Source organism: Armigeres subalbatus, chromosome 2 (genome assembly GCF_024139115.2).
Source record: "Armigeres subalbatus isolate Guangzhou_Male chromosome 2, GZ_Asu_2, whole genome shotgun sequence".
Taxonomy (NCBI): Eukaryota; Metazoa; Arthropoda; class Insecta; order Diptera; family Culicidae; genus Armigeres; species Armigeres subalbatus.
The window spans coordinates 77,779,751-77,805,934 of record NC_085140.1 but is presented as its reverse complement, the minus strand read 5'-3'; the positions used below and the strand labels follow the sequence as shown (position 1 = coordinate 77,805,934).

The window sequence follows — 26,184 nt, the reverse complement described above, 5'->3', positions numbered from 1 at the left end:
TTTCTTACTATTACTCTTAGACACATTAGTCGTATTAACATGTTGGAACTGAAAATTGGTAAGTTACCTTTTTTAATCCAAGGTTTTTGGAAAAATGTGATTCCTGTAAAATTAACTTAATGTGGCATGCACTACTTTCGCTGGTACTGGATCACTAAATCATTTGATGAAAAGAACAAAAGATTGGTTAAAGAACACCCAATGATTAAAAGAATGCAGAATTTACTTTTCAAGTGTTTTATTGTGTGGCTTTCTCAGTCTAATTTAGTCAAAACGATTCGTTTTGTTTTGCTCGACGTTTCGGTCTGTATTTTTGGCCTTTTTCAAGGGTGAACTAAAATAAGAGCATGGACTTTGGGAGGTACACAACATAATACATAAAACATAGTGAAATAGAACCTACACAGTCTACCGTTTTTCGTTATTAAGTTTGCCGTTTTTCACATAGGGAGGGCTTCTCGTAATCCTACAATTGTAACACATAAAAACATAATACGGCCATAACATAATTCACATAAAAATTGTCTTACAGTTTAAACATGTAGTGTGAGCGAAGAGACTTTGGTAGACACTGCTATTGCACACGACTTGCACTACAATAATAGACAGGACTAGACAATGTTCAATGGTTGGTTTAGAGATGGCGGTGTCGGATGCTATAAAACTCTCATCTGTTCAGATTCATTTACACTTTCTTATCTAGTGTGGTGGTGAGCAATTCCTTGCGAAAGGAATTGGCTTTAACAGTGTGGAGTATACCTGCGTATGTTATATTCAGACCCTCCACATCAGTACGGTACATTACTGTATTAGGTGTGTTTTGAATATGACACATTTCTAATATTGGTAGAGCAGTTTGTCGAAATGTACGATCTATTATTTGTGTGTTGTCTAGATTGATTGGGGGTTGATTGTTTATCATATGTTGGATGAGGGCTGTTTTGGCGTGTATGTTATTTTCTGGGCTATTGCTAATCTTGTTTATGTCGGATCTGTGTCCACTGATACGTTTTTTTAAATTGTTGGTGGTCATACCAATATAAACTTGATCGCAATCGTTACATGGAATGTTGTATACGACGTTGTGTTGGTCATATGGAAGCACTGGATCTTCAACTGGTTTCAGCAGGGATTTTGTTGATTTGAAATTTCGTCTGGCTATTTTTATGTTTTTGAAGTCTTTTTTCAGGATGTTGGAGATGGTCGTCGCCAGAAAAGGTATGTTGAGCATTGATCTATAGGTGGTTTCTTGGCTGTTTGGATTGGCTTCGTTTGGTGGACTAGATGGTTGAGATCTTGGAGTTTGGCTGGTGTTTACGTCGCATGGATCTATTGATGGGGTATGTGTCGAGATGATCAGAAGAGGTGGACTGGGCGGCGATGATGTAGTGGGTAGCGGTGACAAAAATACAGGCCGAAACGTCGGGCAAAACGAATCGTTTTGACTAAATTAGACTGAGAAAGCCACGCAATAAAACACCAAATCTTCCAGTCGTATTTCCTTTGTTTACTTTTAAATTCATTAGGGGTCGTTCACTAATTACGTAAGCATTTTTTCTTGGTTTTTCGGGCCCCGCCCCCCTTGTAAGATGTGTCCCATACAAATTATTTTTCTTTTGTATGAAGAGTAAGAAAATGACAGATCTCCCTACCCCCACATGTGCCTACGTAATTATTGAACGACCCCTTAATTCCGCCAAATAAATTTTCGTAATTTTGTAGCAAATTAAATAACTGGGGAAATGTTATTCGTGAGCAATTGTTACTTTCGGGAAAATGTGGTATTCGGAGAAATGTCATATTCGGCGAAGTTTCATTTTCGGGGAAATGTCATTGGCAGAGAAATGTCTTTTTTGGGATATTTTTCAGTTTGACATTTGGATTCCGAGGAGTTGTACAATCTCAAAGAACCTAATTCAGAAGGTTCACCCTCCTTTTCCAATGACCCTCCCACCCACTATAATTGTTGATGCAACATCAATCGTCTCCTTAGGGCTGAGAACATGTAATCCAAAATTAGTGGAAATCGAGCAAAAGGATCATTAAATGCTCTGCACTGTTCGTTTACTAAAGAATATTTCTTTCCCTTTTCCAATGACTCTTCCTCCCTAAAAAACCCTGCATCGGGCACGCAACGGAACGTGGCTCAGCGCAAAACTGTTCCCCAGGTCATTGCAGTGTTCTGATAGTGGAACTTGGTGGATCTCTGGTATTCCAGAGAAACAAACGTTATATTTGTCCTGGATTTCCTTCTTCCGTATGATGATTGTGCGCGTGGACCAGAGGAATCGTGTTTGTGGGAGAATGGGCTGCTGCTATGACCGCTGGATGCAAACTCTTACCGTAATCTGGCAAAGCGGGTATGCGCCAAATTTTTGAGTCTAAAACATATAAACAACATTTGATTTTGTTGTACTGCACCATTCTATTCAATATACAAATATTCGAATTTTCTGCGCATTTTTTGTGTTTGTTTCTTCTTTTTCGTTCCAGGGAGGGATTATCGGCGATTAAACCTACAGGCTTATATAGGCCAGGGCACTAGACCAAAAACTTTACCCAATCGTAGGATTTCAAGGACCCATGGAGTGTATGCAGTATGCACTTTATCCTCTTAAGCAAGTCATGGAGCATCAAACATAACATAATACTATAAACGGAGCGGTTGGTACGAGATTTCCCAATTCTGTAGCTCAAATGTTGGATCAAGTTAGGAATTGATTTCCACATAATTTCTCAAAAACGCTACACACTGCATAGTAGGCCTGGCTGCTTTTAATTACACTGAAATCTGTTTTAACACGATTTACAATTTTCAAATTAGCCTCATCCAAATCACTTGTCATAAGACGAGTTTGTACAATCCCATTGAATTCCACCACTTAATTGTATCTTGACAGATACGTATTAAGACCTCAACAGTAAGGCCGTCTTCAGTGACTCGAGTCGATCTGGATTAGATCTGGATTAGATTTGTATTGTATTTTGATTGGAATTGGATTGGATTGGATTTGGCTTTGTATTGGTTTGTATTGGATTCGTATTGGATTTTGATTGGATTTGGATTGGATTTTGATTGAGTTTGGATTTTATTTGGATTTTAAATGGATTTAAATTGGATTGGATTGCATTTGTATTAAATTGGATTTGAATTTAGATTAAATTTAGGTTGGATTTAGATTGGATTTGAATTGGATTTGGGTTAGATTCAATTTGAATTGGATTTGATTTTCTTATCTTTATTAGGTTGTTTTCAAATCTTATTAGTAATGAAGTTCAACACCGCTTAGTTTTGGATTGCATTTGGGTAAGATTTGGAATGTTTTTGGAAGAAATTGGAACTTCATTGTATTTGCTAAAATCTCGGATAACAAAAGAAGGCCATTGGCTTCGTAAATTTGTTGTTCTCTAATCATCCACTCATTATTAAAATCCTAATTTTAAAGCTTGTTTAGATTTGTGGCACGGAATAGGAACGAAAGTATGAATCACGTTTTATATTTCGCGACCCACAATTTGGGTTGGTGTGTAGTTTTTGTGTGTGTGTATTTTTAAATAGAGTTAACCGGTTGCTCAAACACAAAAGATGTTCACCTTCGTTTCATTTAAATAACCAAGGAGAAAACAAAGCATTGCATCTAATGCAAGAAGAAGATTGATTGAGAGAAGAAGGGGAATGTGGGCTTTGAGTAAAATGCCTTCAGCGTGTGTTTATAGATTTCACACCCCAGCGTGTCAATCAGCGAGCAGCAAGCCATGACTCTGCCTCTTCCAGTCAGATCTCCGCGGCGTGCACACTCATCCACGGAGAGTTGCTGTCATAACTTCGTTCTGGCCATTTTAGGGCCACAAAACACTATGTGCGCAGCGTACTACACTAGATTCTTAACACAATCAAACCCAGAAAATCGCAACAAAATAATGGCATGGTGCTCTGACGACTATTTACTGCCACCAAAGCCAGTGTTATCACTGTGGCTGGACTTGAAATCACTGTCCAAAAGACCTATGATCATTCCGTCAAGTCACCCAAGGATCGTACCAACGTGGTGCCCATTATTTCGAGATGCACCAAAATTTATAAAAATAAAAAAAAATATAAAAATCACTAAAACAAAACACAACAACAAAGCTATAGTAGGGTATCCAATCATAGTTTGAACCAAATGGCGGGTTTCAATCAAAGGTAATTGCCTATTTCCGGGGATTAATCCACCCGACTTGGACGTTAATTTACAATGTTATGAAAACTCATATGTGAATATGTACGTTATGTGGAAGATATTGATTTGAAAAATGTATTGGAGGTAACCACTTTCCCTTCGATGGGACTCGAACCCATGACCCTACAGTACGCTAGACTGGTGCTTTAATCCTTCGTAGCTTAGTTGGTTAAAGCACCAGTCTAGCGTACTGTAGGGTCATGGGTTCGAGTCCCATCGAAGGGAAAGTGGTTACCTCCAATACATTTTTCAAATCAATATCTTCCACATAACGTACATATTCACATATGAGTTTTCATAACATTGTAAATCAAATGGCGGGTTTCAGATGAGCCGTCAAAACAAAGTTGATTTATGTCATTAAGGGACATGTTAGAACTGCGATTTCTATTTTATATGGAAGCTTAGTTCATTATTTTTCTAAAAACATCATGGGTGCACATAATAATGCTTAGTTTCATTGAAAAAACTTAATAATTACATAACCTTGATTCGTACCATACCAACCATGGTATGAATTTAGTTCAAACCATGATCAGTTTTTACCTTGTATAAATGTTACTATTTTAACCATTTAAAACGGTTTCTCAATTGTATGATGATGTCAATCGATTACAGATAAAAATAGCGTTCTTTTGATATATTGATCTCACTCCTGTGTCATAAAATACGTCCTTTACGAGCTTTTTGAAATTATGCCACTGGTGGGGGCGCAAATTTAGGCGGTTTTTAAATCGCTTCATTTAATTATTTAAACAATATGTACAAATGCTTAAATAAACTCAATCACTTCCAGTATACCTAAATATGCCATTCATACTGTTTTAGGTTCATTTTCTGCCAATGAGATGGTAATTTCTACTGGTTTCAAAATGGTTCAAACCATGATACGCTTTTCACTAGTTCAAACCATGATTGAATACCCTATGTGTGTTCTTCTTGTTTATTTTTGTCTGTGTTATGTCCGCTTCGTAATGTGAGTCCTCTGAGCAGATCGAAGAACGACCCTGAAATAAAATCTGAAGTGAGCTGGTTTTGGACGTGTGGACGTCTGCTGCCCAGAGGTACGGACGTCACTGGCAGTTACAAAACACTTGAATAACGATTAGAAACTTCACACAATTTTTTTCAAACTCCACACATGAACCTTTTCCTCCCACTTTCACTACAGTCTACCTTCTACCTTCTCCACACTTCTGGTTACGATCGATGGTTGTCGGGGCCCCTTCACCGTTCGGCTACAGCAACTTTTCGGCTCCTTCGGTCTGGTTCGGTGCACTGATCCGTTGACGGTGTCCTTAATTTACCAGTCACCTGGTTCTCCACGCCGAGCGAATCGTGGAAAAGGCGGCGCCAACGGGAAACTTTAACCGCTCACGTAGTTAGGTTTATTACAAAAAGTGAGACGAAGGGGTGAGGTGAGCAGCTTTATGAAGTTCTGCACCATATTATGTCGAAAATATGGGAAGACGAGGAAATGCCTGCTAGCTGGTTGGACGGCCTCATTTGCGCTCTCTTTAAGAAAGGGCACAGACTGGAGTGCGCAAATTACCGAGGAATAACCCTCCTTAATTCGGCGTACAAAATTATGTCCCGTATTCTGTTCAACAGATTGAGACCGCTTGAAGAGTCCTTCGTCGGCGAATACCAAGCAGGTTTTCGTGAGGGCCGATCGACGACGGATCAAATGTTTACCCGTAGACAAATCCTTGATAAATTCCGGGAGTACAACTTGCAGACACATCATCTGTTTATTGATTTCAAGGCGGCGTACGATTCAGTGAAACGGAATGAATTATGGCAAATTATGCTTGAACATGGTTTTCCAGCGAAACTGATACGGCTGATTCGTATAACGTTGGACGGATCGAAATCAAGTGTAAGGGTTGCGGATGAAATATCGACGTCATTTGTTACCTTAGATGGATTAAAGCAGGGTGATGCACTCTCGAACCTACTGTTCAATATAGCGCTCGAGGGAGCGATTAGGAGAGCTGGTGTGAAAAGAAGCGGTACCATTATCACAAAATCGCATATGCTCCTGGGATTTGCGGACGATATCGATATTATCGGAATTGATCGCCGTGCCGTGGAAGAGGCTTTTGCGCCTTTTAAGAGGGAGACAGCGAGGATTGGACTCACGATCAATACCAGCAAAACGAAGTACATGGTCGCTGGCAATCAACGTGGGTTCATTAGTGGCGGTGGTAGCGAAATGGTGCTGGATGGTGAAAAATTTGAAGTGGTAGAAGCATTTGTGTATCTTGGAACATTAGTGACGTGCGATAATGATGTTACTCGCGAGGTGAAAAGGCGTATTGCAGCTGCAAATAGGGCTTATTACGGACTTCGTAACCAGCTTAAGTCCCGTAGTCTGCAAACGAAAACAAAACTCGCGCTGTATACTACTCTGATTCTTCCGGTGGCTTTATACGGCCATGAGACATGGACGTTAAAGGAGGCTGATCGGAGAGTTCTCGAAGTGTTTGAGCGTAAGGTGCTGCGGACAATACTCGGCGGTAAACAGGAGAACGGTATCTGGCGGCGTCGCATGAATCACGAATTGTACCAGGTGTATAAAGGGCTGGATATTATTAAGCTTATACAACACGGCAAACTACGGTGGGCTGGTCACGTTGTTCGAATGCCGGAAGAACGTCAAGCGAAGATAATATTTAGTAGAGAACCCGGAAGAGGCCGCAGGCTTCGTGGAAGGCCGCGTACACGATGGCTTTTTGCAGTTGAAGAGGACCTGAGGGCGCTCAATGTTCAGGGCGACTGGAAGCGATTGGCCCAGGATCGAGTCCAGTGGAGAAGGATACTCCATTCGGCGTAGGTTCATCGAAGAGCTGTAGCCCATTAAGTAACAAGTAACAAGTAAGTGACGAAGGGGGGTCGAAAATCGCCGATTTTTGCGTGACGTACTTTATGGATCTTCCCTTAGGAACGTGTGGCCGGAACGATGGATGGTTACTCGACGTTTACTGGCTTGGCGAAACCGAACGATCACGGTCAACACCTAAGGTAAACCCACAATAAAAAGAGAGATCCTGCGAGCACATTGGGGAAAGTAAGTAGCATTTTAGTTTAGTAGGGTCTAGTGTTCAGGTCGAGGTTTTTTTTACCTAGATGGTTCTTCTACTTCGTCGCTACCACTGATTAACAAAATCTTAAACTTGTCTTATTATTTTCCAAATTTTATCGCTTTATCGCTCACGTCTATCGAATTAGGCTGTCGATTTAATAATGATGCCTAGCAAAGGCGCATTTCTTTTTCAGACTTTCGGCCTAGCTAATTTCCCCTCCAAGCTCTTCGCTCATCATGGCGTCTTCTACGATACCCTCCAATGGCCGCCCAGTTTTCCGTGATCATGCAACTATGGTGGTGAATAGCGGAACTGTGTGTGGTGTGGCTGCATATTTTATGGTTGGTGATGGGTGGTTGTGACGCTTAGCGCATATAGAGCTTGCTGACGTTTACTCATCCTTCTCTTTCAAGCGCAAAGGAAGGATAGAATTTGTTTTGATCGGGAAACGTTTTCCGATGAAAACAAATCCTATCTTCCATATGCGCTTGAAAGAGAAAGATGATTAAACGTCAGCAACCCTTATTCAAATTTCTTCTTGGTTTTGTTTAACACATTTATAACACGGATCGCAAAACGCGAACATCTCACACATCTCGAAACGACAGACGCACCACATGATATACGAATGCAAAAAATTGGCTTAGAAACCTCGCAGTTAATAGATGTGGAAACTCGTGTGGAAATGCTAAATGAACTGCGGGGCGGCAATGTCCCAGTAGGGGATGTAATGCCAATCAGAAGAAGATTCCTCCAGAAATTCTTCTGGCTATTCCTCCAGGAGTTCGTCCAGATATTCCTCCAGGAATTCCAATTCTTCCGGAAATCCCATACAGGTAGTCCGTCCGGATATTCCTCAAGAAGTTTCTACGGATATTTCTCCAGGAACTCCTTCGGGTATTTTCCCACCATTTCTTCCGGATATATCTACATGAATTCCTCTGAATACTCCTCCAGACATTCTTCAAAGAATTCGTCCGGATATTTCTCCAGGAGTTCATCTTGATCTTCCAAATGTCCAGATATTCCATCTAATATTCCTCTAGGAATTCGTCCGGATATTCCACCAGAAATTCCTTTGGATATGAAACTTATTGTAATTTTAGTGTAATGTGTTTACTTGTCATAAGGCGAGTTTGTACTGTTCCATTTAATTCCACAACTTTATTGTACCTTTGACATATACGCATTTCGACCTCAACAGTACCGTCTTCAGTGTCTCGTACTTGACTCGACTTAGTCGGTATTCCTCAAGGATAGTCCATAGTCGATATTCCTCAAGGATATTCCTCAAGGAATTCGTCCAGATATTTCTCTAGGAATTCCTTTAGATACTCCTCCAGCATTTCCTCTGGATATTCCTTCCGGAATTCCTTCAGATATTCCTCCAGAAATTCATCCGTATATTCCTCCATGAACTCTTCCTCATATTTCTCCAGGAATTCCTTTGGTTATTCCTCGAAGTGTTCTTTCTGATATACCTCCACAAAATACTCACGATATTTCCCCAGAAGTTCCTCCAATTACTCTTCCAGATATTCCTTAAGATATTCCTCAAGAAATTCATCCAGATATTTAACTCAAGAATTCCTCCGGATATTTCTCCAGATATTCCACCAGCTATTCACCCGATATTCCACCAGGAATTCGTCCGGATATTTCTTCAGGAATTCCTCCAAGAACTCTTTCCGAATTTCATTCGAATATTTCTCCGGGAACCACTTCGGATATTTTTAAACGAATTCCTCCGGATGTATCTCCAGGGATTCTTCCGAATACCCCTCCCAATATTAATCCAGGAATTCTTTCAGATTTTCGTCCAGGAATTCCTCCGGATATTCTTCCAGGAATTCTTCCGATTATTCCACCTTCCTTCAGGAATTCCTCCAAGAATTCTTTCATATTTTCGTCCAGTAATTCTTCCGGATATTCTAGTATCCTTGAAGAAATATCCGGAAGACTTACTGGAGAAACATCCGTATAAATTGCTGAAAAATTATCCGAAGGAGTTCCTGAAGAAATATCCAGAAGTATTCCTGAGGAATATCAAAAGAAATTCTTGGAGGAAAAACCGTAGAAATTCCAATAGGAATATCCGAAGGAATACGTAAAAGAATTCCTGAAGGACTTCTTGGAGGAATATTTGGAGGAATTCCTAGAGGATTATTTGGAGGAATTTCTCAAAAATTCTTGAAGGAAAATCCGGAGGAATTCTTCAATTGTCTTATTTGTCTAGTTTGTCCTATTTGTTTTATTTGTCTTATTTGTCTTTTTGCTCTTATTGGTCTTATTTGTCGTATTTGTCTTATTTGTCTTATTTGTTCTATTTGTATTATTTGTTTTATTTGTCTTATTTGCCTTATTTGTCTTATTTGTCTTATTTGTCTTATGTGTCTTATTTGTCTTATTTGTCTAATTTCTTCCTAAATCAACTGGAGTTTGTTTATTTTGATCTCCTCAATCCGTGTTTGGTCGGCGATTTTCTCTCTCAAGGAGAGCTACCACGTGCTTTTTTAACGGAAAACCCTTCCCTCAGGCCTTAATTTGTAGCCAAGCTTCTAACCGGGCTAGGCTAACGCTTTATGAAATTTTCAATGGCTCTGCCGTCTTACTGGAAATTGTCTTATTTTTCAACTGAGTTTACTCTAACCATTTACAGTTTTAAATGAAGATAAAGCTTTTCTTTGGCTTCAATTGTAGGAATAAGGTGGGTGGATAACACTATGTTATTGAAAATAGATTCAATTCTGCGAGAAAGCATGCATTCACATCTGGCACCCCTGGGCTGGGCAAGACGACGCACGTCTTCGCGGCGGACGATCGCGTCTCAGTGGACGTCGTCGCCGTCGGTGTTGCCGTTGTCGTCGTCGTCGCTCGATCGCCAACTGACGTCATTGTAGCCGAAGCACTCGGCAGTATAAAAGGTGAAACCAAATCGGGCGGCACTGTTTATTCGTACCCGATAGCTAGACCAGACCAGTGTGAAGATCGCTCGATCAATCGCAGTGAGAGTTTATTTCAAGCGAAACCGCATGCATACATAAGTGGAAGATTTTGTAGAAGAAACAGCAAAAAATAGAAGTGTGAAAAATTGGTGTGCACAAATTGGAGGGAGGATTTTTTCCAAGTGAAAACGGAACAAATAAGCAAGGCGAAAATTGAAATCAAATTGGGAAAACTGATAACATATCTGGGGAAAAAGATTGGTGGAAAATCTAAACAACTTTGAAAGTGTGTGAAAAGAAAAACTGGTGCAACTTTAAAAGTTTAAAGTTTGAAAAGTGGAAGATTGGGCTTATAACAAGTGTCAGTTTGTGCGGATCGAGAGGTGAAAATTTGTAAAAATATGGCTCACAGTGGAAGGATTTCACTGGGGGTCGCCTTGATGGCGATGACCCTGCTGTCGCAGTGTTCCGGTTCCGCTATTCCCATGTGGGAATTCCTGAGTCGAGGAGAAAAGGTAAGTGTTGAGCGCAATGATTTACGGTGTGTTGTGCGTTGGTTGTGAGATTGATCATCATCTACTTCTCTCTTGAATCGGCGATGAGGAATTCCGAGAAAATTCACAGACGTAATAGCTGGTAGCGCAACAACTGCTTGTACCGGTGAGCGCTGGTGGGAGCAGTTCGAGGGGTTCTTCGGAATCCACATGAGGAATAGGTCAGTTATCTGTGCATGTAGATCTTGTACTGGCACGAGAGGGCACATTGAGTGGGGGCCGTGTTCGGTTTTTGTTGAGGAAGGCAGACGATTGGTTTCTACAATGTTGTTTTAAGTGAAGATCAATAAATTTGTTAGTGGCTTCAGCTTGTAGGAAGTTTTACATCTCTATAGAATGGTAATAAATTGATGAAGGTCGAATAGGTGATGATGGAGGATTGTTGAGGAGTTTGGAGTTTGTTTTGATCGAGATTTGAAAACAGAATAATTAATCTATACAGCATCTTAACGTCAATCAATTTCCATGACCAAATAAATTAGTAGTAGTTTTGTGAGGTATGAAGCTACTTTGATTGCTGCTAGTGTTCTAATTACAGTCCGCAACCTTAAGAGACCCTTCGTGATGCCCGCTTTAGACAAACTAAATTCCGTTTTTTATCCTCAAGATTGGACGTGACTTTTCTTATAAAAAACAAACTATGCGCAATTCCATTCCGCTATGTTCTTGTTTATATTCAATATAAATAAATAACTCATAAACAACTTGGCTAAAGCTTGGCTCAACAACTCGATACCTTCTTTGTAAGAAAAAAGATTATTACGACCTGTCACGACGACTTCGTCAACAATGAAGATGCTTACGAGGATCTTCCTTTGCTCACGGTCACGGTCATGGAGTCTCCCCAAGCTAATCATCCATCGACCCATCCGCTAACCTGTTCCGTAAGAAATCCCTAGTCAGCGGTGCTGATTGATCGCAAACCGTGTGTGTGGACTTGCGATCAATCTTGTAAAGCTCGTTCGATGGGAACTTTACAACGATCGAGAATGCTGCTCTCGCGCCGCGCTGATGTAATTCCTAGAGCCATGTTTCGTGAAACTAAGCCCGCTACTGCCTACGCTCCCCCATTTGTTGGAATTGAACTCGCGCACCCGCGTTGGGATGGCCCATCGGTCAGCTCGGGGAGCTGGAGCGTCACGATTTCTCGATCAATCGATCTGATGCGCGGCACTTCATCACCCTTCGCTTCGCGCAACCAGCCAGGGCGAGATGAGATGAGGAAGTAGTACATGATCGCGCTCGCACCCGCAGAAGGCAGAACCGGTAGAGATTCCAATCAACTTTGTGGTGGTTCTGCTGCGCCCGAGAATTCATCTGGATGTTTCTGAAGCTACTGTGGGGTACCTCTGTGGTTAAAATCGCTCTCACGTTTATGGTCTCATTCGACATTTTTATGTGCATATGTGACAGAACAGACATCTGTTAATTAGAAAGATTTTATTGCACAATGAATTGTTTAAAAGTTCACTTCTTGAGATTTTACAGTGTCATTAGTGCTGCAGGACGCAAAACGATTATGGCAACTATAAACAAGTCTCATAACTCATGAAAGTCGCTAATTAATCTGTCTGGAACTAAAATTTCATAAATTTTGTCCACCTGAGCCTCCATAGTACCACCGGCAAAGCAATCGCATTCATTTTTCGATCAATGATGATCGATCTCTTGGATGGCGGAGAGGTCAAGCACGCCGCATGCCTGGGGTTGCAACATTAGCATACCGCAAGCGATGATCGCGCTGCTGTTTTTCATCCTCATCGTCGTCGGCAACCGCCACGGCTCGAAAGCTCATGTTTTATGCATCGTATCTCGATGCTTCGTTCGGGTTGGAAGATTCCTGGACCGCGATAACCTTGGCTGACCTTGGCTGTACGTTGGACAGGGACTCGCAAAGAACGATCGCATTCTAGCGAGACTGTCGTCTCAGCGTAGAAGCGGATGACGTCTGAACAACTGGCTTGAGTCGGATCTCGATCGCCGGTCGAGCAGTAAATTTCTTTTCCCCGCTTGCCCAAGCGGGTCGGTTCCTACTCCCCGGCCCCATTCGTCTTCCTCGCAGCCGCACTGAGGAGAACTCAAGCCAAAGAGGTTCCGGGACGACTGAATGGCGCTGAATAAAATTAATATCGATTTTATGGGATTTGTGCCGATCGGGGGCAGATGGTAGCCGCCCGCGGCTGGGTGGAAAAGGCCGCGTGTGGAATTTGTGGCGATCGAAAAGCGACGCGCATCTATTGAGAAGATCTCGTTTGAAGCAAACTGGATTTGCACGGGCCTTATTTGGAGAGGAATTCCGTCCAAATGAATCGATTTGAGGAACTGTGGTATTTAGGTGGGTGCGACTAGAAGGAATTCACCGATGTAGAAATGGCAAGCTATCAATTGATTACTGACTACATTATTGGCTGCTCTAACGACTAAAATATGCTTTGTTTAGGAAGCATCATTAGCTGAAGTGGCAGTATTCCAGAGTATTAAGAATTATGAGGAATTGGAAACGAAACTTATTGAAAATCATTCTCAAAACAATCTCATTTGAAACTTATATTTTTTCACGCCTCGAACTATTTTTTAACATTAAAATTAAATTCGTTAAAATGCTGCAATTTAATTTTGGTCTGACAGTCGCCTTGTTTACACACTTAAGTTTTTTACCGGGATCTCAGCAAAATGTTGAACTTTTACCGAGTTTCGCACAGCCGGGCCCCAGCAAACATGTTTTTTGCCGAAATTTCTGTCAAAGTTACTGAAAATCAGCAAATAATTTGCCGAAAATCAGCTAACACACGTCATTTTTGCCGGGATATCAGTTTTTATTTTGTTGGGCTCACGGCTGTGCGGATTTTTGCCGAGCTACAGAAAGAAAAACTGAGTGTGTAGGTAATTTATTTTAGGCCGGATGACACTGCAAAACTTTTTTTACTCTTTGTTTCCATTTATTTTTATTTTTTTGACTGGGACATTGATAATCTGAGACTGATATAAAATACTAAATAACTTTTCAAAAAGGATTTAGAACTGGAATAATATTTCAACTGCTGTCAACTGTTATGAATTTTAATTTCATCGCGCCCAAAACAAACAAAAATTGATAGTGTAGAAGGTCAGGAATTGAAAAAAAAAACAATAAAATTTGGTTTGCCTATCAGTTTTAAAAATGATTATTGAATTGAAATAGGCTTAAAGTGCCTATCAAACTATTTCTACAAAGCAAAGGGCAGACAAATGACAGTGGAAACTATTTTTGAGATTGAAAAATTAAATTACCGGTGTAAAGATCTGGTTAGTGTTGGACTAAAAACGAGCGAATATTAGAAAATATTAAATAGCGGCCTCTTTTATGTTTGTTTTTTTCTAATTTGGAATTAGTTAGCAGAATAAAAAATAAGGGTTCTTCTTTTCTATTGAGAGAAGTTCTGACGAGTTTGGCGAGTCCTTTGGTGAAAATCCTCTTCGTTGGCTGCGTACCACTGCATCAGTGGTATTGCGTAATGGCAAGAACAGAGTGCCATCTTTGTTGAACCAGAGGAACCGATGCTTCTGCAGGCATTTTTACTTATACAATTTGCCATTGATGGTGCCGGTCGACGACTTGCCAAATTTGCGCACAGATCCCCTGCCACACCAAGAACCTCTTGGCAAAATTGTCCGATACTTCTCCGGGAAATCCAGGCGGGACATGCGGACGAAAAATTCAAGGCAGGGGATCTGCTAGGCGTCCACTTCAATGTACGTCTCGTCCGTCCATTACGATGCATTTCGGCTGTATCAAGCACTCCGCGGTACAGCTTATTGGCTCGCGATTTAACCACCGTATTTTGTTTATCGAATCAGTTAGGCGTCTTCCTTACCTTGAAGACAAAGCCCACCCCCCTTCATTGTCTGCTGAACGAACAACCAGACGGAAGAACTGTTTCACAATCCACCTATGGAACTGGCCTGAATTTTCCATGACCGCAACAATAACTTTTTGTCGAAGGACTTGTTGTTTGGAAGTCATTTCGATAGCCACTTGACAAAATATTTGGTTTCCAGCTTTCCACGATCGGTAACGGCGGCTTGGGAGTGTGGTAAAATGGTCAAAATTTTGTGTCTGGGATTAGAGAAAGAGAAAATGGCGTTTCCGCCGGGGAGTTTTCCTCCAGTACAGTGTGTGGAGTGTATTCTGGCTGTAGGCAAGTGCGGGTGCCACTTTGAACACCTTATGCCATTTGATGGTTCACTATGTGTGGCTGTCGAAACATTGCCCGATTGCTTTGATTGCTAATAATGTGACTATCAGTTGTGGTTCGCATTAGGCCTACTTTGATGGTTTCAAAGCAATTGAATGTATTTGCTTTATACTGTACCGCTCATAAAAAAAATCTACTCTTCCGCTCATTTTTGGTCGCAACGAAAAATACGCGTCAGATAGTCGCCTAAGAAAAACATACCTCCAGAAAAAAAGCTACTTCGATATTTTTTAAAATTTAGTCGCCACGTGGTGCATTCCGGCGGTAAATGCTTGGATAGCACGTGCTATTTGTACTGCGGAGAAATTTTTCACATCTATGAGAGCCTTGGAAAATGATCACGAAAGTTGTCATTTTCTTGCAAGGCACAATATATTACACTGCCACACACATTGATCGATTGATTTTTACACACCGACAGACCTTGGAAATCTGGATAACACTATTTGTTACGTCGAAGCAAATTTTACTCGTCGCTCCTATGGGAAAACCAATTGCTATCTGTCAGAGTTTGAGTGAAACATGGCCGACATCCCCTCCTCTTTGTTCCTCTACTGTAAACACCCATAAAGAAACGGCATTGATTTTGTGAAGAATTTTGCTTCGACTTCGCAAATTCCCATCCGCTCTCCAACAAGTCCTCTCAAAAACAGAATCATTTCGAACGTGCACCTCAGCTTACGTAAGATCTGTTCCCTACAATTGGTGATGCTTCTCTTCGATTATAGACTTACGAACTCTTCTTTCCTACTAGGTCACGAAATTTTGCTCAATATTACCGAGCGAAATTCTGACAACTGATCTGTGTGGATCGAAATGCCACTTTCACATAGGATTGGTACCATGTTCAAAAGAAATTTCTTTCTTTATTCCCATCCAACGTTAAACTTCTTTTACAGAAAAGGAAAAGTGAAAAATCGATCAAATAAGAACTTATCAGGCGCCCTAGAAATCCAGGACCCTTCTATCAATTGGATCTCGATGCTAGTTTCCCGATCGTGGTAGTGAGGCTGAACTGGTCTTTCCTTGTCACTCTCGTGTCCATCTACCTTCCCAATGGAAAGCTGGATTGAAGAGGGAACTCGTCAAAGTCTCCAAGGAACAGCCGCTGCATATGATGATTCTTGGAGACGCAAACCACCGTGCCTGGGGCAGTCATTCCATCATACGCCAGTTGTAGTATAGTGATCAATTTGATCTCCAAAACTTATATACAAGAAACGGGGGGTCAACCATCGATGTTTCCGTGGTTGCGATGTCTACTGTGTCTACTTGAGTCCGCCGCATTAAAAAATTGATGCTCTTGCGTGTGTAAACAATGAATTGCCCCCAAAACAGTTTTAAACGCTCTTTGGAACGAAATGATTTGTTGGAAAATAAGTGGAGCTCAGGGGTGATGTAAAACTCATTCCTTTAAATTCGCAAACGGGTTTGCTCGCGCGTGAGGGCTTGATGATTGAGATTTGTGAATAATTTTATCAACACTGCTCCCCAGCCAAGCTGGCAGCCACCTCCTGATTGTGCTCAGCAACGTCACAGCAAAAGTTAGTAAGAAGATGGTCAACAAGAGACTAACGCAACTCATCAAAAATACCGGTCGAGTTGACAACAGGCAGCACGCATTTCGTTCTGGCCGTAGGACCAGTTACGTACTGTATATCGCTTGTCCAAATAATCGTTGAGGCAAAGAACGCTGGCCATCACACCGAACTAGTCTCCCTGGGCATCTCCAGGGCTTACAACAGGACTTGGAACCCCAGCATCTTGAAAAAACTGAAGCATCAGGGAAATTCTGTAGATCTTTTTCAGCTCGACAAAAAACAAATTTTCAGACCACTGCTTCCGTTCAACTCGAAGCATCATTATCTAGGACTTTGAAGAAGGAGACAGGGGTTCTTAAAGGCTCAGTTATCGCTGCAACACTCTTCCTGATGGCGATGGAGGAGGTTTTCGCCAATCTTTTCAAGGGTATTTTCATACCGGTATCAAGTGGACGATTTCCTTTTAATAGTGGCCGGCGAGCGTTCAAGAATGATAAGAAGAAAAATTCAAACCGTCGTTGTCAGTCACTATCGACAACTCTTGCAGTCGCCTTGAACGAAGCCTTATCCAAAATCTGCTGAAATCACCTCCCGAGGATTCCAGGCCGCCTCCGCCTATAGTCAAATAACTGAAGAAGCATAGATCTCTTTTTGAAAAAGGAACCTCAAAAGTTGTCGGCATCCGGATCATCTCTGAAGGGAGTATCTTCCTATTGTACCGCCTTCTGGACCTCTGCTTCATATTTTCGCTCGAGACTGCGGTGGTTTTTCGGAACATCGTTGAACCTCGAACAGGCCATTTATTGATTGTCACCGACTCTGTCATTGTGAGTTGAAAACTTCGACCCGATTAGTACAGGAAAATATTTTGTTCAGTCTTTGATATCTTGTTGGTACGCAAATAGATTCCGAATGCTTGTTTCCAACGAGTCTATTCTTTGGCTAGGCTATGGTAGTCAAAGGTCGGATGTGACAGCTGAAGGCCAAATCCGTATGACATCTTTGATTGATTTCGGAATCTTTGCCACAAAATCTTCCGTTCCTTTTAATAGCTTCTTCTCTTGATTGATCATCCAACGCCTGTGTTGAATTCTCAAGAGCGACAATGACACAACTTGTTTGTAATAAACACCTTACAACAACACTTTTTGACATTTATGTACTCTTGTACATAAAGTGCTTTTCTTGTTTATATCTTATTTTAGTTTTAGAAGTCTTTCATTTGATCACTGAATATTGATCAAAAAAAAAACAAACCTAAAAACGAAGAAAAAGCTGTCATAAGACGAGTTAAGTACTTTCCATTTAATTCCACAACGTTTTGTAATCTTTGCAGATAAGTGAGGCCGTCTTCACTGTATCATACTTGACTCGGCTTATTTACTTAGTCGAGTTAAGTACAAGGCACTGAAGACTTGCCTCACAGTTGAGGTCGAAATACGTATCTGCAAAGATTACAAAACGTGATGGAATCCAATGGAAAGTACTAAACTCGTCTTATGACAGTTGAAGACATTCCATTAAAAGAGCTTAAATAATTTTCTCGCTGAAACAGTTATAGACCTTTTCATGTGACACTGCCGAGACTGAGTTTGTTTAGAACCGATGAACAAGCTGCGCAAACCCGAAGCTGTAACTTTCATAAAAGAACTGTCAATTGACGGTAAAATCAACCATTTTTCAACGTCTCGTGAAAAAGCCCACTGCGCTTTGATGGAATAACAGTTCAGTCTATAAGCCTTTTCACGAGAAGTTCGAATCAGCTGATTCTATAGTCAATTGACAGTTCTTCTATAAAAAGTAATAGGGTCCGGGCTGAAAGTCTTGCTAATAAAGGATAAAAAAAAGCTTCGGGTTTGCGGGCCTGTTCAGCGGTTGTAAACAAGTGCAGTCTCGGCAGTGTCACATGAAAAGGCCTATTGAGGTACCTATTTCACCAACACTAATATGGGGCACGCACAAAAGATATTTTAGTTACTAGATAAAGATTGTCGCTGTCGTCGCTGTCCGGAACATCTTTTGCTGGCGAGGATAGGGGAGCTAAATGTCAAAGAGGGAAAATCCATACGATTTGACAGGTATGTACCACACATGTTTCGGACAGCAGAACAAAGGGAACCGAAGCGACAATCTTTATCTAGTAACTAAAATATCTTTTGCACACACTTGTGGTATTCGTACCATGGTACAAGGCGACAAGAAAATAATTTCAAGGCTCTCTTTAATGAAGGCAATAATTGGTATGGCACTCATTTCAAGATTTTTGTACCATGGTACGAATACCACAAGTGTGTCCCCCATATAACCCAGACTAGAGGCCTGAATAAGAGAAACGCGGATAGAAAATATGACTCTGCCAACACTGCATTCAATCTTCTTCATCAAAGAACAACACATGAAAAGGAAGAAATGGTTTATGTAGATAAAATCTCACAATCCGCTATTTTATGTGTCCACATTACATAACAATTGAATCCAATAAACAATGGAATTTCATTTCATAATCTATTTATGACTTGCATATATTATTGCAAACTAATGTAAAATACATTCAATTTTGTTTGTTGATAAATGGCATAAAATCGAATTTGGCCATTTTCAGTATTTGAGCCAACATTTTGGCTGCTTGACAGGTCTCCTGCTCGATTGGCTGCTATTTTTTGACGGTTCGATTGGCGGCACGAGGCTATCCGCGTTTCTCTTATTCAGGCCTCTAACCCAGACTAGTTTTTTCGGGCTGTACACTGAATCAAATTAAAAACAATATTTTCACTTGATGTCTGTCAGACAAAACTATGCGTCTAGTTGAAATTTGTGATATTTTTCTTAGTCACGCATTTGTTTGTTGTTTTCCTTCAGCAGACAATCAAAAACTGACATTTTTAATAGCAAACAAAGAAATATTTTGTAAATATTCCACTACACTACAAAAATTCTACACATTTTTATTGGCAAAAATCCATTAATTTAATTCATGATTCTAATTAGTGCACACATAACCACTCTCCACGCGAAGTACAAATATAATCTATAATCAAATAAAATGTATGTGTGGTCTCTAAGATGCAGTTATTGAATTTATGTGTGGGTACAAATTGCATATATTTGGGTCACCAAATTGCAAAAATTTATGTGTGCGACAAATATATTCAATATAAAGAATTTTTTCGGTGTAATACTGATGTGGATGGAAACCACAATTGAGGTCTCCAAGCAGATTTTACCAACACTATCACAGAGTGAATTTTTTTTTGCTGCACACTGAATCAAAATGAAAATTATCATTTTCACCTGATGTCTAGTTCAAATTTGCGATATTTTTCTTAGTGTTTCCACGCATTGTTTGTTGTTTTCTAACAGCAAACAAGAAAAATATGACAGTTCTAACAGCAAACAAAGGAAAATTTTGTAAACACAGCACCAACACCAATGGGGATGGAGAGGGCTATGCTTGATCAGCGCCAAAGCGAATTACAAATAGTTCTCAGGTTTTAAAAATTCAGGACCGATTTGCGATTTGGGCGTAACTTGTATTGTAAGCAACTGAATCATGGTGTTGTATAAATACAACTCGGGGTCAATTTGCAATTTGGGTGTACATGATTTTGTAAATAAGCCATTAGAAAGCAAAATCATTCCAAAACAATCACTTTCTGGGAAAATCCGACAACATTGGTCGCCCTCTTTCAGACAAGGAATTTACAATTTACGGTCAATCATAGCTATAAAAAAGTATTCGTCGCAAAATTACATATGTACGTATAACGTACGAAGACGCAGAGTCATCGTGTATGAGATAAATTCTGAAATTCAGAATAGATCAATCCGCTCTTTCAAAATAATTAATTCGACACGGTTGTTTCAATAAGGGCCAATGTCGCAAACGTAAACAATGCCTTTTCCTGCAAATTCCTCATCATCTAGGACCGCTCCCAGCTAACAACCACTTGGAACTGGTGGCGCTCCGCGCTTTCTATCGAACGGAAGTGAAAAATACCGCCAGAAGCCTCTAATCTTCCTGGAATCAGCAGAAGAAGTCAATGTTTACGTTTGCGACTTTCGCCCTTCTGAAACAACAATGTCGAAATGTGACACGAACGCTCAATATCAACCCTTTGTTGAATGTTTCAAAATTTGTTTTTTTCAAACCTCTGTTCCTCGCTCCGACATTATTATTGCGGTTACTCAATTCATCATTTCAAATGCGCAAAAATGATAACAAAGACCCCAAACCGCACCTCATTTGTAATTGAATCGCCTGGCAATCCGAATGCGAATCTCAAGCTGCCCGCTGACCTTCAATCCGCGCAAGAGTAGATAAACAAAACAGCTTCACTTGCCACGGTGAGTCATATTTTTATTTCGTGAGCCAGAAAGACATCATCAACGATGGACGGGCGGCTCTAAATCATGCCTTATCATGCAATGACCGAATCGCCCGTTTCCCACCCTTCTTTATACTTTGTCTGTCTATGCTTCACATTTTTTTTTTGTTAAACCATATTCGAGCCCCATCAAACCTTGGGTAACCTTGCTTGCTGCGCGGACTTGTCCGCCGCCGCACTTCATATGTTTTGCTAATAAGAGACGCAACGCGCAAGTTATGACTGTCTTCACGAAGAGCGTGCTGGAGGTTCGTGGCTGCACGCCACACAAATCACGCTCGCATCAACGGTGTTCGTCTTTGTCAAGGTCGCACTTTCTCCACATTCCTTTCACATGTGATCCACCAATTACTCACCACAAAATCGCTTCTCTCTCTTACCTTTCAGATGTCGCACCTGTACTCGATGTTTGCCAAACAAGTGTCCACCTACTGCAAGGGATCGCAGGAGATGCCGACCAACATGTGCAAACGAAACCTCCTAATGTACGGAATCAACAAGCTGCAGGACATGAACGAGTCACATCTGGACTCGATGGATCCGTACCAGCGCGATGCCCATGATATAAGTAAGTACACATGGCCCGAGGAGGCGAATCATAAAAAAAACTGAATAATTATTGACAACTCAATTACGGCCAGTCGAGTGTCGTTTCCTGATGAGGGGTCGCTGAAGAGGTGTGCAAGTCCTAAGTAAAAAGGTGTGAGTGTGATTCATATGAGTCGGGGACTTTGCTGAGTGGAGTTGAGAGTGCGATTGAGTCAATGTCGTCAATTGATGAGGAAGTCCGGACCCCGCCAACGAGCTGAATCGAAGATGAGCTTGGCTTAGACGAGGATCCAATATTGCCAATACACATTGACCTCTTGGTTCAATATGAACGACAGTGCTAAACTTGACAAATCTACGAATGACGACGTTCCGATGGATGACGTGACACTGTCTATGATTTGACAAATGTTTGCGCTTTTGTTGAACACATGAACAGGTCCATAGCTCAACGACATCTGATGCCTAATTTATTATTCTGTACGCGGAGTTTGCTCGGCGGAGAGAAGAGCCACCTCCGTTGTTGCTAACAGATGCATTATTGGCGCAACAAGATAACTATTTTTAAAACCGATCGACCTTGGCCATAGCGTGTTTGATCCACGACTGCGTCGTTGCCTTTGTGTTCTTTCTTCTTGCAAATAGTGGCAGTGTTAGCAGATAATCAAAACTTCTTTCATTTACTAAACTTATTACAATTGTTGATTATTGCTACACTTTCTTGTGTGATTTATTTTTAAATACTAATTATTTTCCAAAATTTGGCAACACTGTCCTTGACACTTTTATGTAGAAGAGAATCTCAGTCACGCTTTCTGCATGCATGCATTGTATTTCCTATAATAATCGCGATCGCCGTTTCAGGCCATCCACGTGATGTGACCTCCGCGATCGAGAAAAGAAAGATCGTGCAATCTACTCTGCCTACAATGCATTCTTCTTTGACCTCTATCCGATAGGGGCTCTACTCATTGCGTGTGCAAATCTACCCAGTGCTAGCATCTTCCATCATTTCACTCGTTCGAATGTTAGTGTGCATGTCGCCGCTCAATGCAGCGAGCCTTCACCAATCGATGCCATCATAGCATTGAACCGGGAAACGATCAAATTGCAATCGCGCGGGCGATAAATTCAGGAAACGACCTCTCCGGCGAATTAATACGTCCAGCTTAAAGCCGCATAATTTATTACAACTGACCTTTACTATTTTCCTTCCTTCCAGTTTGGGACGCCATGATGGACGGTCACACCAAGAACGGCAAGAAGAAGGCCCAACAGACCACTGAAGCCCCGGCTCAGATCGCCAGCGAGAGTCAGTACGAACACAACCCACTGTTTGATGATGCCGCCCCGCAATCCGGAGGCAACCGCAAACAGGACTCAGCCGTCGATAAATTCGGCATGGACTACGACTACAACAACGCTGCCACTGCTCAAAACCTGCAGTACGCCGAACCGCAAAACTACCTGCCCCTGACTGGTGCCGGCGCCGGCTACGATATCTACCAGCGCTACCAGGGAGCCGCATCGAATCATTTCGACAGCCTGGCCCCATACGAGCAGAACACCAACTTCCTGACCGGGCCCATGGTGGTGATGGTGCGACCAGATGGTTCCGCCGTCCATGCTCCCCATCACAAAGTTCTGCCCAAGGATGACGACATCAAGGAGATGACCATTGGCAAGGACAAAATGCCAACGTTCCAGCAGATCTACGACAACCTCAAGCAGACTGAGGAAGTCCACGATCACCACACGGGTGCCTCCCCGACGACGGAAACTGCCGCTCCTCAGCCGTCAGTCACAAGTTTCGTCAAATCGTACCGGTCCGAATACAGGCCCCAGAACTAAAACCGCTAGCCCCTGGCAGCTGCAATGCCCTTCAAACCCCTTGATTGTGATTTTACTTTAGTGTACTAATATGACTACCTTTTACTCTAAATTGCTACTATTACTACTAGTACTAATAATCGAGGAGCTACACAGGACTCATGGTCACTCCAGCGGCACTTTGCTAGAAAGCTGTCGAAGTCACGCAATATTTTAGTAGCTTTAAGGAGCGAAAGTCAAGCAAAGATCGGACCCAGGTGGGACGGTTCCAAGCTCTGGGCTGTGCCAAAGCTCGCCCTGGCCCGACGAAAAATAAAGTCGGGACACCAGGAAGGATCTCTCGCGGCCCAAGCTTTCGGAGACCGCGTCTCTCGGGGCAAATACCGATGTCTTACATTCATTAAATCCTAATATATTTATAAATCATCGTCACTCATTTTCATTATATTAGTTCTGTTTTCTGTATGCCATTGACCACACAGACATATGTTCGATCGTTCCACTATTGAACCTAGTTTCATCACCGTCATCAACATCGATTAAAAGTGGAAATTCATTTTGGCCTTACCGAAAAATTAAAAATCATCATCAGAGCACTGGCGGACTGTATGAGTCTTCGATCCTTGTTGTGAAGACATATACAGTGCCGTATGCTAGTGGTGGTAAATTTGACGTGAAATCAATTCATTGGAATCAAAATTCAAAACTCGAAGCACCATTCGAGCAATGTGATGAATAAGAAAACATTAGAATACAATGGAAATACGTCCTAAATCATAAGGCACATAAGGCTTTGCTTTGTAAATTATTTGTTCTTCCGCTGTTTTTAGCAAAAACCATTTGTATTTATGTATAGTCGTAGTCGGAAAGGACGACCAACCTTAGTAAGCAATAAGCAACATATTTTGTATCAAATTTTAGCGGACGAAACGGAAGTGAAGCGTGATGTTAGTCTCAAACAGTCCACAATCTATCCAACACCCTATCAATCAGACACACTCACACGTACACAAATGTAGGGTTTTACACATCGAAAACACGAATAGAAAGCAAAAATCGAATCAAACGCGAAGAAATTTGGTACGAAATCCAACGGTATTCCAAATTGTTTGGAGAGTTAAAGAATTTAGCTGAGTAAGCGAAACTAGCGTTTAAGGAATCAATCTCTATATAGGATTAGGACTTGAATTGGTGAACGGAAAACTATTTCGTTTAACGCGGTGGTGTCCACAACAAAAGCTCTAGAAACGTAGGAAACCAAACGCGAAGCAGGACATACGCACAACATGTTAGTGGTACCCCGAGTTGCGGGCTGCCCAGAAACGAAGTAAGAACCAAGCAAATGTGATTTAATGGATATACTTTCCCCCTTTTTAGATTTGTAAGCGAAAACAAATGAGAGGAGATGATATTTAACTTGAAAAGGTTTTTTTTTGTTAATATATCATAGTGATTCAAATAAAATATTACTTGAAAAAATACATCCCTGTTTGTAGTTTAAGCAATATCACATTCCCAATTCTGGGTATTCAGTTTTACTAGATGCTTAGTGCTGTTCAGTTATTCTTTGTTGCGAAAATATCTTGCATTCATTGATTACCTTACGATGTCAACGGATTATTCGTGAAGTGTGCAGAGATGAAAAAAATTAATGTCATGCCATTTGAGCAGTACTCGAGAACTTTTCAAACTTTTCAAAAGTAATTTTCCTTATAACTTTTAATTAGACTGTAATGCTAACAACCCAACAAAATAGTCCATCAATGGATTTGAGAACTAGAAAGGATTGCTGGCAAGCCTAGCCATGATGTCTGATGGAGAAATAACTTGTCTGAGCAAATGCTACCACACGGAAGTGTACTGGAGAGTCGGACTCGAATAGTGAAGGCAATACCGACTCAACTCCAGTAGTGGAAATACTCGCTTCACAAGTAAGAAAAGAGTGTAATTGGGCCTATCGAAAATGCCATACACGTGCGAACCTATTGCCTACATTTTGTTACGGTTGGTTTTTTATGTTTGAATAGTTGTAAATATTTGATCGAGTCTGTATCGTTTGTGCTATATTGTGTCTGTTTTATTTGTTGATTCTGTGTCTGGACCAAGGGGTGGGTCGCTGAGCACAATTCAATTTGTGTTCATTTTATTTTTTGTGACGATAAGTGCCACAGTGTGCCATAATTTGTGCCTCACATCATATGTGTCAGATTGTCATTTTGACAATCAGAAAGTCCTGGCAACACTTTCATTTGTCACCTTTTGGCGCGATGAGAAAAAATCATAAACACACGAATGCTCCGTTCTAGACCAACATTTGAAAAGGGCGTAACAGCCAAAATTTATTCCTTCTGATTCCTCGTCTACATATAAAGCTATATTTGTAGACGAAGAATCAGAAGGAATAAATTTTGGCTGTTACGCCCTTTTCACATGTTGGTCTAGCGTTGACCTCATTATTTAGATTAATGAAATTTATATCATCGGATCGTAAATCTTGATGCAGAGGTAGGTTAAATCGGTTTGATAAATAAATGGGTTCGAAGTTCTTGGAATTGGATAACGCCGCTATCGGAATTCAGGCCAGGGGATTGATACTGGTGCTTCGGGAAAAGCTGAATCGGGAAAAACATCAACATATTGTAGCAGCGGTAACGGATTAATTACGGATGTCGAAAACACAAAAAATGTAAGTATTATTACTTTTGTGTTGTTCTTCAGATCTGGAACTAACTCGTTATCGCAACTGCAATCCAAGAGAAGCACACGATACTGCGGTTCATGGAAAGATTTTTGCATACGAAATTTTCAGTTACCGCTACGATGCGATGGTGGGTGG

The 26,184-nt window shown here is 41.1% G+C and overlaps 2 protein-coding genes across 2 annotated transcripts; one reads left to right on the top strand and one right to left on the bottom strand.

Moving 5' to 3' along the window:
* Nucleotides 1–685: 685 nt before the first annotated feature.
* LOC134209060 (uncharacterized) lies at nt 686–10,204 on the bottom strand. The gene is made up of 2 exons (XM_062685042.1): nt 10,113–10,204; nt 686–1,370 (listed from the first exon to the last, which is right to left on the bottom strand). The coding sequence occupies exons 1-2, from the start codon at nt 10,202–10,204 to the stop codon at nt 686–688; spliced, it is 777 nt and encodes a 258-aa protein (XP_062541026.1).
* Nucleotides 10,205–10,256: 52 nt separating this feature from the next.
* LOC134209313 (rhythmically expressed gene 5 protein) lies at nt 10,257–24,829 on the top strand. The gene is made up of 3 exons (XM_062685303.1): nt 10,257–10,769; nt 21,357–21,537; nt 22,741–24,829. Exons 1-3 carry the CDS (start codon nt 10,656–10,658, stop codon nt 23,367–23,369), a joined length of 924 nt encoding a protein of 307 aa, XP_062541287.1. The 5' UTR covers nt 10,257–10,655; the 3' UTR covers nt 23,370–24,829.
* The last annotated feature ends 1,355 nt before the right edge of the window (nt 24,830–26,184 follow it).

Excerpts from the sequence above, each read along its gene's own strand:
- LOC134209060 (XM_062685042.1), bottom strand. The coding sequence starts at position 10,204 with ATGACGTCAGTTGGCGATCGAGCGACGACGACGACAACGGCAACACCG. Across the intron at positions 1,371-10,112 it reads CGATCGTCCGCCGCGAAGAC|TCCACCTCTTCTGATCATCT; the intron begins GTGCGTCGTCTT and ends ATCGCCGCCCAG.
- LOC134209313 (XM_062685303.1), top strand. The coding sequence starts at position 10,656 with ATGGCTCACAGTGGAAGGATTTCACTGGGGGTCGCCTTGATGGCGATG. Across the intron at positions 10,770-21,356 it reads TCCTGAGTCGAGGAGAAAAG|ATGTCGCACCTGTACTCGAT; the intron begins GTAAGTGTTGAG and ends CTTACCTTTCAG. Across the intron at positions 21,538-22,740 it reads GCGCGATGCCCATGATATAA|TTTGGGACGCCATGATGGAC; the intron begins GTAAGTACACAT and ends CCTTCCTTCCAG.